Source organism: Cynocephalus volans, chromosome 8, assembly GCF_027409185.1.
Source record: "Cynocephalus volans isolate mCynVol1 chromosome 8, mCynVol1.pri, whole genome shotgun sequence".
Lineage (NCBI taxonomy): Eukaryota > Metazoa > Chordata > Mammalia > Dermoptera > Cynocephalidae > Cynocephalus > Cynocephalus volans.
In genome coordinates this window covers 94,869,119-94,884,420 of record NC_084467.1, presented here as the reverse complement: position 1 = coordinate 94,884,420, position 15,302 = coordinate 94,869,119, and the positions used below count along the sequence as shown (strand labels likewise).

The 15,302-nt window shown below is 36.5% G+C and overlaps 1 protein-coding gene across 6 annotated transcripts in view; it reads right to left on the bottom strand.

Annotated features, from left to right (window-relative positions):
- Positions 1 to 15,302, bottom strand: part of NTNG1 (netrin G1) — a 318,889-nt gene that overhangs the window by 56,945 nt on the left and 246,642 nt on the right. For 3 of the 6 annotated variants that reach the window (XM_063106023.1, XM_063106025.1, XM_063106028.1), the window contains exon 4: positions 14,307 to 14,333. In XM_063106023.1, the coding sequence (XP_062962093.1) occupies positions 14,307 to 14,333 (27 nt within the window). Of the gene's footprint in view, positions 1 to 2,371; positions 2,432 to 4,754; positions 4,821 to 14,306; positions 14,334 to 15,302 lie in introns of all 6 variants that reach the window. The other 3 variants (XM_063106024.1, XM_063106027.1, XM_063106026.1) reach the window with 2 other exon arrangements.

The window sequence follows — 15,302 nt, the reverse complement described above, 5'->3', positions numbered from 1 at the left end:
CCCAAGCTGTGACAACTGAAAATGTCTCCTGACATTGTCAAATGTCCCCTGGGGGGCAAAATCTATCCCCCCCCCCACACTGTTAAGTGCCATTAATCTAGTGGCCTAGAGGGAAGATAGAAAAGAAAAATATATATAGATATATCATATATATGATATATATTGTATCATATAAAGCAGTTATGACCATAAGGTACTTAATAACTAAGAGACTAAAAAGGCTAGAGGTGTTTTAGAAGGGGAAAAGTTCAATGTTGGCTTTCCAGATCAAAAAAACCCCAAGTCTCTTCTAAAATTTAAAAGGTTCCTTCTGGCTAGGACTGGCTGGGGAAGACCTAGGCATGTAGGAGTTACACGGAAATGAAAGGTTGGAGACAAAGAGAGTAGAAGAAAAAGAATGTTACGAAGAGGGGGGGATTAAATTTCCCTTTTGTGTCCTCTTTCTTACTGCTCTCCATGTTGCCTGTAAGTACATTATTATACTACTTGTGTAAATATGAGGGTATTTCAAAAAGCTTGTGGAAAGATTAAGACTGTTTTTAAACTCCCTTTTTCCATGAACTTTCTGAAATACCCTCATGTAACATAAAATACTCTGACTGTGGAACATGTAGTTTTTTTTTTTTTTTTTTTTTGCCAAATGAGGAAAGCTTATTCAAACCCTGAGCTGGTGAAAATTCATTTCAGTCATTCAAAAGAAAAAGGGTTTGGGAAAAAGACTTTAGATAAATAGGGAATTAGAACTCTAAAAAGTCTTTTCCTCTCACTGCATTAACAAAGCGATGCCTCCTCTGGGGCTGAGGGGCCTCCCCCAGGGGTGGGAATGAAGAGACTGTAGCATTTTCTTGTTCTTTTTCCCACCCAACCCTCTTGCAGCCTTATGTAGATATTGAAGCTCTTCCCCGCACATCCCTTGATGACATGTGGATTTTTCTCTGAGAAGCCTACTTCATTAGGTAGCTTCATCCTGCCTCCAGGGATGTATTTGGACCTCATTAGTGCTATGTCCTCAGGAAACTAGAGACTCAAAGATGCAGGGTTAAATTCCAGGTCAAGAGGCCTGTTGTATATCCAGCGTGCTTCACATTTATGCTTGACATAAAAGAGAGGGACTTGCTCAAAGTCCCTTTTGCTTCCTTTCTCCTTCACCTCTGTGGTTTCTTTCCATAGATTTGCATATGATAGACAAGGAGGAGCATCCCTGCTGTGGCTTTAATGACTGCCTGCATGACACACCAGACGCCCAGGTCGGTGTGTTACCCTCTGAACCTGAGGCTGCTCTGTTCCCAAGGAACTTATTTCCCAAAATTTCAAGCCAATTTTAATTCCCATTAAAAAGGCACCTTCAGTGTTGTGTAATTAAAAACACATTGTGATGAAGTTTAAGATGTGGTTTAAGTATCATCAGTTTCCCTTTTCCCATCTCCTTGTCTCTATATGCCACAGAAGGACAAATTCAACATTGATTAAAATCTGAAAAATGACTTGACTAAATTCAGTAAGGAATATGGAAGCTATGATGGTCATTTTCACTAAGTGGGTCAAATTAATTTCAGATTTTGCTAATAAATGTATTTCTTTGTAAGAGGTGTTTCATGAAAAACAAAAACAAAAACAAAACAACAAAACCCAAAACACAACATATGTCCAACAGTCAAGAGTGAAAAACAAGACACACGTATTATACAGGACATTTAAAGGGAAATGGAGAAATAAAAACAGAAGTTTTTATGTTTCCTGAAAAATCTTCATTGTGTGAATGACAGATGCTAATTGGAATGGGCCATTCATGAGTCAGAGATGAGATACTGTTTGCTTTCATTAAAAGAAAGTAATTGTAACTATTATTTTCAGATCATATAATTGATGCTTAACCCAGTGCTGATCTTCACTGGTATTTTTCAATTTTAATCAAAACAACGTTTAGAAGTATAAATTGCAAGGTGTTTCATTTGTCACAAAGTGAAATGGGCACCATACGTGGAACCTGCAATTCTGGTCTCATGAAAAGCATCCTTGAAACTCACTGTTAGTGGGTTTCTTTATTTTCAAGGCAAATGAGTATCAATGTTAATGCTCTAACATTCATGGTCTAAACAGGAGCCTATACTGTTATAACTCTTATTCACACATTAATCTTTCAGAAAACAAATGTTGCAGCATTTTTAATTGCAGTCCAATTTCTGAGTGAAGCATTTATTTTTCTTACAGATGACATTCTCATTACTATTTGATGCATTGATTGATATCAGTCAACATGCCTCACCAATAAGTTAATGGGTACACATCACAGATATTCCAGATTCATACAGTGCAATGTTTCACAACACATAACACCATGAAATCACTGTATGAATCCAAGAATTCCTACCTCTCTTGTGGTTTGCAACTTGAACAGAAGAAACTGTTGACAAAGCTAATTTGGGAGCAACTGGATAGGTTTAAAAGAATGAACAGCAAATTAGAAACAGTAGTAAAACGTTCAAACTGTAATAATTTATCACCAACCCACTTGAAAAGTAGCCCTAAATGAAGAGATTATTCGTATCTGTTGTTTCTGGGACTTTGTTTCAATTACAAAGGAAGGCTTGTATTTGGCTAAAAAATGGCTCAACATTGTCAGTAATAAAGTTTAGAATCTTTATTTTCAGAGCAAAAATAATTGCCATTTAAATCAAGAATCCAGTTAAGAAAGAATAGTTCCCATAACAATATGTATATTAGGATCCGTGTTTGTGCAATACCACAATTTTTAAAATAGTAGTTGTGCTGTTGAGTTAATTAGTAATATCATTCCCTTAATTTGCCATGTCATTCTTTCTGTCACCATAAACTAGTCTACATATAAACGAGTTAGACTATTTTTGCTAACCTGGTGAGACATCACAGAATGTAGTCAGTCACAATGGTCAACCATTCAGCAGTATTCAGGCCTTGGTCTCAGAGTCATTTTGAATATGTGTACCTTTAAAAACTGTAGTCTTCTCAACAGTTATTACCTTTGTGATGATATCAGTTTGTTAATGGCAGGGCTTTTCTCTCTAAGTTTGCCTGCCATTTCTTGTCCAATTACTTATAAAGAGTTGCTTGTGAAAACAGCAAAAGCAGAAGAGAGTCAGATGTTCTTTGCAGATGCTGACAAGATAAACTATGGCTGTGCAGAACTGGCCTCTGCTACGAAGTGCACCTTTTGCTAAAATTTCAAGTTCAAGCACTTTATTCAACTGTGCTGCTCCTCAAATAGATTAATTTGAACTCACTGTCATCACTCTAAAAAAGAGCCACTGGCATTACCTAATGATATTTCTGAAAGCTTTTTGTCCTTAGAAAACATAGCTAAATAATTAAACGGGTTTATTTCAGGTTTCAAACAATGCATAATCATGTTCAGCTCAAAACTCACAGTGGAGAAGTGTTAAGTCTTAGATCTTGTCTTGTATAATTTGTTGAGCTATGAAATTCAATGGGAAATACTGAGTGACATTTCACTGAAGTTGCTGTCATTGAACTTGCCAAGGAATAAAGCCACTAAACCTCCCCCGAATCATCACAGAATTATACTAACAGGGTGGAGCTTGATCTGTATATCTTCTTCCACATATGTATGCAAAAACTTGAAAAAATTCATTTGGAGCAGATGATTAAGATAATTCTATTTGCTAGTAATATATGTATCTAGGACAGTCTCGATTTCATCACTCTGATCAAGGACTGCAAATGCAGCCCTTCCAATTTGACTCCTCAACAAATTGCTAATATATTTTGTTTTGCTTAGCAGCTATTTCCTGGTGCCTCCTTTTGCTCATTTCCTCCTCCATCTATATTCATTAGAGTTTAAAAGAAACATCCTGTGTATAACTAAGGAAGGTAGAAGCCAAAGATGTGCCTTTTTTTTTTTTTGAGAAGAAAGAGGAAAAACAATACAATTTTATATTAAAATAAACTATTTACGCATGACTATATACATATGTGTGTGTGTGTATTGAGAGATGTTAATGTGAATTAAATATTACACTGTAGCTTATAAAGTGTATTGCCCAGTTTTTAAAAGTTCTATTTTTTTCCTGTGTAATCACACAGCTGTCTGTCAGTGTCTTTTTCTATCTTTCAACATTAGAAATCAGAAAACAATTACTGCTCTAAGGACAGACAGAAAACAGTTTACTTTTAATGCTGGTAGACATGAATGTTAATTGATAAAGGAGAAAAAGGGGAAAGTCCCAACAAAGAAAATTTACTGTGATGTGGAAGGGAGAGAAAGACAGAGAGAGAGATTGCTCTAAATTTTTGCCTCAATATGGAACAACAGTAAAAGAAAATGGATCTATTAGATGTGACAATACTATTGTTTTGTATTTTCCCAGACCGTCAGTACAACTGAGGTACTGGTCAGTTTACTTAAGAAGAATAAAAGGGAGACAGTGGAAGGATGCCTGTGACACTCACAAGTTTCTCAGACTTATTCATACTCCGTACTGTGATGGCTACAGAACTCTAGGCTTCTACCGGGACTGACTGACATTCACTGTAAATTTGGTAAAGGGCTTATAACTTCTATGCCATCTAACTTTTTCCTGTCTTTCACTTTAATAATTCTGGGATACTCTTCCTATTAGAAAAATGATTTGAATTATGATTCTTTCAAAGACATGGCATTTTTGATAATGCTCTTATTTAGTGTTAAAAAATGGTATATGGGATTTTCCCCCAAACATGTGGGATTTTATACCAGGAGGAATTTTACGTGCTCCTACCTTGTTTTGGGTTAGAAACCTCAGGGGAAGAAATATTCGGCCATATCCTATTAAACTTTGGAGGATCTGCATGCATCAGGAAAAATCAGGGTATGTTATTTTCAGCTGTAATGTCATTTGATCTAAACAGAAAATTATATGGACAAAGACACAAACCACACAGCTGTTCCGTAACTTAGCTGTGACGCACTTAAACAAAACATGACTCCCGCACCAAACAAGAGCAAGCAATTGATGATTCCCAAAACATTGAATGGACATTAAATATATAGCCACTACCCTACCAAAGCTGTACATTTACTTTTGAAATAAGCTAGAGTGTTCTTACACAAATAACCAACTAGAGACATCAACTCTCTAAACTGTTATGTAAAGCTAGTGCCTGAAACTAGAAGATAACACTAAAGACATAATTTCTCACTTGAGAATTCCACTCTCTTCAATTTATATTTACAGATATAAACTGGTTGCTTTAGTCTTTTGTGAGGGAGTCTGTGGGGTATGTTTTAAGTGCGAGCCATTATCTCTAAAAAGTAGTGGATCTATTTTCTATTTTTATATATGCAATTTCTCAGAGAAGAAAAGGGAGATTACTGTTGGTTCTGGCTTAAAAAGAATAGTCCAGGTTGCTTCCAGTCATATCTAAGGTTTGTATATATGGGTGTATGTATGTTTTCATGATGCTGTTACCTCAAAATGTTTCTAGAGTTATTGGTTCCAATCCACAAATAACTCAAAGCATTGTTTAATTTAAGAATTGATATTATTTCTTTCTTGGATCCATGAGTATTTAAAGAAACAAACCAACCAACCCGAATAAGGAAGGCAGGAGAACAGCTAGGCTTAGGATTTGACGTTCTAAAAGTATTTTTGTTAAGGTGCCTAGGCCATAACTATTAAAGCAGATATTTCATGATTCAAATCCTACCATCCATTGAGTCCTGCTCAAAACCACATCTCTTGTGTCATCCTTCAGGACTACCCAAGTCCACAGTGACAGCTCTTGCCTCCAAACTTTTGTAGCATGTTACTGTTGGTACTCATGATTTCTCACTGATATGTGGACAGGCATGGATTTTCCCATTGCAAGTTAAAATTTCACAGGTCTCTTTTTCATTCTCCTAATTAGGTTGGATCTCTGAAGTAAGGGCAAAGTCTTGCAGAGAGGGCTTCAGTAAATATCTGATAATTGAGAAACTGATATCAAGTGGCTAGGTTACTGTAAGCAGGTATTATTAGATTGTGTTTTCCATAATTATATATAGTGAATAACATTCTTGTAAGACATGGGATTTTCACTATAACTTTATTTTTTAAATATGTATTAGAAAAACTGATCTAACAGATCTAATTGAGCTGTTGCTCTGTTTTATTCTGGTCTTATACACATATACACAAAGGCAAAGGAAATCTTAATGATATTGCTATATCTATCTAAATTTATGAATGAAAAAACAATGTAATAATTTTCCACATTTGTATCCAGGTATTAATAAATACATATTTGGTTAACTTAATATCTCATTCTTAATTTTTAAAAATTTTATTTTTTTTTATAATTGCAAGGTCAAGTAAAAAAACAGCTTAAAATTAGCCAATTACTCTCTGGTTACAAAATTACTCTAAGATTCTGGCCTGTAGTAAATATTCAACAAATATTAGTAACAAATGTTTAATTCCCAGAAATAAATTAGGCACATTGGAGGCTATATTAACAGTATAATTGAGACAAATTCTCTTATTATACCTAATTCCAATGAAAGTCTTTGCAAAACATAAAGCTTCTGAGAATTCTTAGCCAGCAGGCCAGTTGTTTCAAGTAGTTTTAATGTACAAACAGCAAAAAAAGTTATAATGCATTAAAAGTACTTGTCCCTTTGGGTGAACTGTTGCAGAATTTATTAATTTCATTTTTTTCACAAATCAACTGGGGAAAATCTTTGGGTCAATGTGAAGGTCTCAGAGTCGTAGTTTGTTACACGACAAAAGGCACTGGGAAGATGAGGAGTCTGGTCCCAGTTCTGCCACTGAGGGACTGTCTGGCTGTTAATTTCTCTGGACTCCAGTTTCCTTATCTGTAAGATGTAGATGCCGGATAAGAGATCTCTAAGGGTTCTCTCAGCCGACAAATTCTGTCACTCCAGTGGTTCTCTCATGGCCTAGCAGCATCACAGTAAAGTTCATGGAAGGATGAAGCCTGTTAAGATGAGGCATACACCCTTTGGAGCATCAAGGGGACTAAGCATCCCTGTGTGAAGGGGAAATGATTGCCACAGCTTTCACTATGGACCTTTCCACTGTCACAACGAAACACAAACTGGAGTTGAAAAGCTATCATTAGAGTGAGGGGAGGGATCACTGTATGCTTGCACATGACCAATCATTCAGAATAGACTTTTATGGAAATCCCTTCTTAAAGATTTGGCTCCATACATCTGGGAAAATGGCCTGAATTTCTGTTGACGATCTCCTCCACGGGACTCAAAAAACTATGCCTGTGTGTATGGAGACCACAATCACCTACCCCACGACTGCCCCCTTTAGAAATAAACAAAATATCTGAAATGTCCATCAGATGCTATTTTTCTATTGTTATTTTGAATTTTCCAATTACATTTATGGAAAGCCTAGAACATACCTATGTAGGGGAAAATTATTTAAGATATGGTGCATGTAAATAGAGCTCAGGCTGGGCTGGAACCCCAAGTTTACCACTTGGACAAGTTCTTTAACTTCTCTGTGCCTAAGCTTTATCATTTGTAAAGTGGGGATAATGACACTACCTGCTTGGTTGTTGTCAAGGCAGAATGAGTTCATCTTTGGTTGGTATTGTAGTGAGCATGCAGTAAATGTTAGCTCTTATTCTATTTGTGGTTGCTGTTGTAATAAAAATCAGATTACTAGAGTATAAACAGTTCCCAAAGCAAATGATTCTGATATGTTAAAAAAAAGTTCACTTAGGATGTAGCTTATTTAAGGCAATAGTCCAGTGCTAGGGCCTGTATCAATTCATACTATTGTTCAGAAAGCAATAAAAATTATTTTATAATACTGTGGGAAATATTTGATGTTTAAACTTTAAAGATATGAAAATGTTAATTTCCATGTTTCAGTTTACAAGTACATGAGCTTAGATTATGAATCAAACATTCAGTTTTTCTGAATTTTTTTTGTTGTTAAGAACTCCTCAGAAAACTGTTGTTAACAACTTAGTTATGGCACTTGAAGTCCATTTTCACGAATCAGAAAAATTGAGATTCCAATTATGAAAATGAGGATCTGGGAGAAAATTTTTTTTCTCTCTGCCCCAAGGAAAGCTCTCTGCACTGTAAGTTGGAGAGAACTATGTTAGAATTGCTAAATCTGACTGTCTAGTGCTGGCGCCATAATGAATCAAGCTGAAAGCAAGCTTGAAGCTGAAACCTAAGGACATTTTATTTATACCAAGGAAGCTTTAGAGGTAGGGTTGCTTTAGAATAGTAAGTTGCCTCTATCACACGGGGCATTCATTAAGCATGATTAGTAGGCAGCTTTCAATTTACTGGGCAAGCAGCCTCTAAGACAGAGTAAAATGTGACCATACTTTTCCCATCAAAGCAGAAGTTTACTCAGTTTTTTCTAGAATAATCTACCATGTACAATCTCATACTTTAGTAATTTAAATAAATGAAAGAGTAGATTTTAATGTTATGATAGAATGTAAAAAGTTCTAGTTTGGAAATTAGACACTGAGCTGGAATCCTAACTGGGCTACCATCCAGATGATTTAGACAATCCATTTAAGCCTTAGTTGACTTATCTGTAAAATGATGAAGTTGGATGAGTTGCTCTTTAAGTTTGCTAACAATACTAATGTCTACATAATTTTTGGTTCTAAAATATGGCACCCTGTGAGAAACCATGATATGAAAAGCCATTGCTGAGAGAATGTTAGCAAGCCTTCGTTAAATGTTCTTCTTCCAGGGGCATATGAAGAGAGTATCAGGTGGACATAAATTCACAGGGTCCCTTTGGGTTTAAACAGTCACTGCTGTTGTTCCTCAGAGAATCTGAAAATAGCATTATTGATGCCTAGAAAGGAGTCTACAGGAGATCTTAAAGCTCTCCAGGAGAAATCCCTAGAGTCTTGGAAGTAATCTTACTATCTTCACAGCTAGCTGCCTACTCTCAGAAACACAGCATCATTCAACTGATGGGGAAAATAGAGTTTAACGTGATAGTGGTAGGTCTTTCTTTGAGATGGCACATAGAATTTTATTTTGCTGTAAGCAACTATCTCGATAGAGAAAACAATTTGGTTCACTGTCATAGAATATGTATAAGCATGTTTTATAATTTGCATAGCTAATTTCATGAACTGTTTCAGGTTTTATAATATATCTGACATCTATACGTTTCCCCTCATCCTCAGTATATGGGGATGTTTCATGCAGAGGAAGGGCATATTTTGATGGTGGGTGGGGAGAGTCACAGTGCCCTGTCCCCTGTCCTCAGACACCATGCTTGTAAGTTCTCCTGTTAACAATACAATGAGGTACCAGAAAATAAACTACAGAACTCTATGGTTCCTGGCACAAAAATGGGTCATTTGGGAACAACGGATCTTTGAAGGTGCAGTGTAGTGGACTGAAAAAGAGAGTCTAGGGTAGGAGTCAATAAATCTAGAATTTTTGTTTTCTAATCTCTTCTTGGTATAATGTTATGAGGGTAGCCTTTGGAGTCAGGCATTCCTGCCCATGTTACACTGGGCAAGTTACTTGGCCACTCTTAGCCTCAGAGTTGCCATTAGTAAAATGGTATTCTGTACACATGTGGGAATTTCTCCCTACAATTCTGCAATTCAAAGCAAAAAGCTCTGCCTAACTTTTTTCATGAAGTGGAGTGCTTAGTTGGAAAGCTTTCCACTAATACTCCAAGAGGACTTCAATGGATACCTACACCGTTGAAGTGATTACTTCAGTGAGAGAATACACAGATAACCTCTTTGAAGTTTTATCATAGGACCTTTTGGAGATCTTGGAAAATCTTGTTTAAGCTAGGAATTCCCTGATCCCACAGATAACCAGCAAAGGCAGAGATATCAGCTCACACTTAAAAAGTGTCTTGACATTCTAAATTCACCTAGGAAAAGGTTAATAAGTTAAAAAGCAAATTTACTCAAGGTGGGCAGTTGTTGTCAATGAAGATTGGTAAACCCCTCAGAACTCTCAGCATTTTTATTTATTTTTTTTAAGTAGGAGATTCCTTTCTGTCCTCCACTGAAATATTTGATTCGTTCTTCAGGATAAAGAGGCAGCTATGTCCTAATGTTCATTCAATTTTAGGATAACCACAAAGGTTTCATGAATGTGAAATGCTAGATACACAAATATGAAATGGATCTGTGATGAGGATCCTGGGTACATGATATAACAATCCCAAAGGCATTTCACCTGGGACCTTAGCTTTACTTCTAGAATATCAGCAAACAGTTCAAAATTAATGTAGCACACCATGCAATTTATCATATCACACTATCCTGATAATTTTTCTCCTCATTATGTAAAACCTAATTAGTTAAAGGGCAATTCAAATGAAACTTTTATTTGAGGGATTTAGAAGTATTTAAGCAAAGAGAAAAACAGACAAACAAACACTACAGCTCTCTGGATGGTATGAACATGATTATTAATGACCCTTGGGTGGGAAAATGATTAACCTTGTTATTTTCCTCACGATCCAGGTTTCTACAAAAAATGGTACTGCACAAAAATATTTGGATGCTGTATGGAAAACAACTTCTACAAGGTCTCCAACTGTCATCAAATGTTTTCAAGTATGAAAACATCTCTGGGCTTTCTCAACAGGCTAATGGATCCCTGCAGGTAGCACTTCCCTTGTTTAATAGTTCTGCCAATTAAATAAAATTAGAGATGAATTTTTATCTCTGTGATGAAGGCAATGCTCATTATAAGAGAAAATGGGAAAATGGAATATTTCCCTTAAGTGAACTGCTTCTAATTGAATAAGTTGGGGGGGGGGGGCAGCCAAACACCTTCTTCAGTATACTATGCTTTATCTACTATCATGTTAGTCAGTTGAAAGTAACTTAAAGAAATCTATAATTAGGTTCGCAAAATATTTACATCTCTCTTTCCTTTTGTTGGTATTCTAAGAAATATTTCTACTTACTTAAAAATTCCAAATTTTTTGAAATGGTCTTTGTTGATGTGTGATCTTTCATTTCATGAATGGTTTACCTTTAACCTTTGACTCATCTGTCATCTGCTTTTTTAAGAAGTGACAATCACTCACACAGAGCTATTTGCACATTAGGCCAATTCTTGCTCGTCTAATTATGCTCTTTATCATATACTGTTTAACATAATTAGTGCAATCATTTGCTTTTCAGGACTGAAGATCAGATACTATATGTTAGAAGGTAATGATTAATTTATCACTTTAACAAAAACACCCACACCAAACCAACAATTAATTTGGGTCAACAGCATCAACAAATGTTCACTTGGATAAAATTGTGAATATTTACGTATAAGTGCATGATTCATTTTATAAAAAAAAAACCAAAAAACAAAAAACAAAAAAAACCAACCAAACAAACAAAAAAACCTGAACGACTTACTACCACATCAGGTAAAGTAAAAAACATAGATTATAAGGCTCAACTGTCTACAGATCTATTTTGGGATTCATTAATTGCTGACAATATCACCAATATTTTTTTGGCCATGACCAAAGCACATCAGAATGACTGAGTTTAAATAAAGTACCCTTGGAATGATTGGGAAACCTATTTCCTAATAGATAGACAACAGCAGGTACAAATGACCTTAATGGGAAATTTGTTTCAAAACCATTTTTAGCAGATGATCGGAAAGGATGACCACTCTGTCCATGCATTTGAATCTTAATACAGGAATTGACAATTTGAGATTGATACTGAAATCTATGAGGGCTCCAAAACGCTTAGTCATTGTGAATTCAGCATATGTATGTGAACTTATGGTTACATACATCAATAATTTACATCTATAATACACATCATATATTTACATTGAGATATGCTTTGATGATAAGAGTCTCATGGATGTTACATCTGTTATAACGATACCTTCCTATATGGTTGGTGGAATTATATTCATTGATTCCTTCTTTGGGGTAGAGGGAAAAATCCCAGGAAACACTCAAACTTAGTTAATAATCCAAGCAGCTTCCTCCTCTATGGCTTGCACCTTGAAAACCCTGTTCCTATGCCCTCTAGAACAGGCAATGAGTGATCTACATGTGAATTCTTGCCCTTTGGAGAGGAAAGGAATCTACCAGTGCACAGAACAAGCACCTCATAAGCCCACAAAGAAGGAACTTGCAAATGCCATTAAAGCAACATAGAAGATACAATCATGTTTGATGGTTTTACTGGAAATCTCTTTACCTTAAAAACCAGGCAACAGGCAAGCTAGGCATGTGTGATGTTGGGCAACCCCTGGAAGCTCTTATGTCCTGCTTGCTGGAAATCTGAGGAAAAACCCATCTCACTCCAACCAGAACAGCTAGAGGCATATCGAAGGCAGGGTACAAACTATCACTTTTAGTCACAGGATTTTTGTTAGGTCTTAGGAGTTAAATTTTCCTAGGTTTCTTATAATAAAGATTAATACATTTTTCAAAAGGCACAACAAAGCATCCTTTCAGGTCACCACTGATTTCAAAATAAAACAGTGCAAAACAAAACTGGAATTTCCCGATTCGATGTGTAAAAGGTCAACATCTGCTGATGCTCAGAGATGGGGATGTGGTGGAGGCGGCCAAATGAGATGTCGAGTGAGCAGTACAGTCAAAGGGTCCATGCAACACACAACTGACATTCCGAACAGAAACACACCCCGATGCCAAAGAACTACTTTTCCATCCATCCATTTCTGAAATTTTTGGCAGGCCAGGTCACGATAGCAGTCTCAATAATTTGTTTCAGCTTGCTTCTATTTGGTTCCTTTTTGCTCTAAAACGCATGTGCAAATGCTGTTGTCAAGGCCTGAAAGGAGCACATTTGGGGTATATCTACAGGTACACAAATGCCAAGGGAGGTATTAAAACAGAAAAATTAGACAATTAGAGATGAAGATTTTCATTTGCAAGTTTGTAGCACTGATGCTCCTTCAACAAGATCACAAAGAGGATGCCCTAACATTAGGCCGGTATCTAAATGGGCAAGAACAATATTTCTATTTACACAGCAGCCACTTTTCATAGCATTTAACACATCTGGTGCTTAACAAATCAGTGTCGGGGACTATTCACAAGCTTAAGCAAACTGGGTTGATTTGTAAATTGGAAGACCTGACTGTGCATTTATAAGAAATTGGAAGTTGTTTTATCCAAATTATCAGAGTATTGCTTTTCTGATGGATGTTGGGTGTTGCAATTCTTCAGCTGCTGCTGCTGTTAACACCGCAATCACCCTACAAGGCACAGCACTTATGACATGGGCTGTGAGGGGTAGGGAACACCACAGTGAAAATTCTCTTCACTTACAGTGCATAACCCCAGCTTCCTCGGTTCTTTATTTCCAATCAGTTATTCAGCAGTTATTCCAAGGTTTTAGCCATCAGAGATTAAGAGTGCAATATACAAAAATATGTAAAATTCTGCTCTTAAAAGTCCTTGGGCCTTTTCTTAATGGGCATTCCGGGCTTGGTGTTAGGGTGTCATCGTTTTACACATGAAGAAGGAGCTACAATCTGGTTCTCCCATGATAGTTGAGAGAATGTTCTTTGCAGTGATACTAGAGAAGGGTTCCACAAAGGGTTGAAGAGGGATTTCTCCTCAATTGTTTAGATTTCTAATAAGAGATTTCTTGCAAGGATTTCTAGAACTCTGACTCCTAAATTCTGCAGGTATTTTTTTTATATCCCTTCTGTATGAAATTGGAACCTAACAAGTCAAGAAAACATGGATCACTGTATCTTAGGAGGGAGAAATGGATATATTAATTATCTTTTTTCCTTCATTCCTCCGGAAAGACTAATGATCATAAACCTGCCTCTTTCAGGCCTTCACAAAGCCTAGAGTTTAATGCATTAACAAAATTCCCTCCTCCTGGTTTCATAGCCTTTTCCTTGGGTTCTAATGAATACGCCCAAGGCATTCATTGACATTCATTCTCTGCTTTCTAAATTATGTTAGAAATCCACATCCCGTCCCAGAGAGACAGTTCAATTTATTTGTCGTTTACTAAGTATGGGTAAATAGGACTATTTATATTTTTGTTAAATGACCTATGGTTGCCTAAGTAATTGCACCTCTGTACAGGTGTACTTCATTGATCAAAAGTAGTCAGGAAAGCTGTGGCACTTCCATGTCCACGGAAGAGTTATGTATAAATAACTATTTTATCTGTGCTCTCACCATATCTGTGCAGAAAACCAACACAAAAATGCAATCATAGAGAAAATACTCTATTACATCAGAAATGGACCCTGGGAAAATAGATCTGAGGAGCTGAACAACACAGCAAAGCTGGCCCAGACTTGGTTTGGTGATTTTTTTACTTACTACCAATACTGGAAATACTGGGGATACCTGCAGAGAAAGAAAACAATAAAGAAAAGCAGTTAGCTATTTATTAGTACATGATATCTTTAACGTAGCATAAAAATCTCAGAAACCTGAAACTTGGTAACATTCAGACCATTAGTAAATCAGCACAGAAAAACTGTACATATATCCAGCCATCAAAAATATTTTGCTTTAATTCTAGATCTCCTAGGCTCATCAGAGTGGAGAAGTTAATGATCAACTTCAACAGCTGGTCCGAGGAAGCCTCATGACATCAAACATTTTGTGCTTGCCTATAAGGTTAATGAACATTTGCACGTGGTTCAAAATAGAGATTGAGCTAGGTTTATGTTCTGGGCACAGAGTACCAAATATACACCATGTGGACCTGTGCAAAAAATATCCACATATGCAATAGATCTTTTTAAAAGTGTTATGAGATGCATGTGTTAGCTGTTGAAAATCATTTGGTACTTTATTTGATTAATTTCACATAACCATCATTTTTATTCCTCATTTACTTGTCAGATATGTGGATTAAACTCTGTAATAGAAACTTAATTGAGCAGAATAATTCAAGAATACATTAGGTTGTTCATACTGATCATGTACATCATTGATTTTCAGCTTTCTCTTTAATTCACAAGTTGTGCTAAGGTAGTGGAGCCATCTCAGAATGTGGTTGGACTTGGTATAAATGTGGACATGAATTTAGTCTGTTTCCAGATTAAAACCCCTAGCCAAGAAATATGGTGCGGTGGCCTAGAGCAGGGGCACGGGAGCCAGGCTGTCTGGGTTTGGAGCTTGGCTCCAACTCCTAAATTCTCACTGACTGTGTGACCTTGTGGCAAGTTGCTTAACCCCTCGGTGGCTCAGTTTCCTACCTCTTAGGGTTCTTGTGAGCATTATACAAACTGATAGATGTGAAACACTCAGAGCACTGCCTGACAGGAAGTACGTGCTATAGCTGTCTTGGCTATGATTACTAGTACT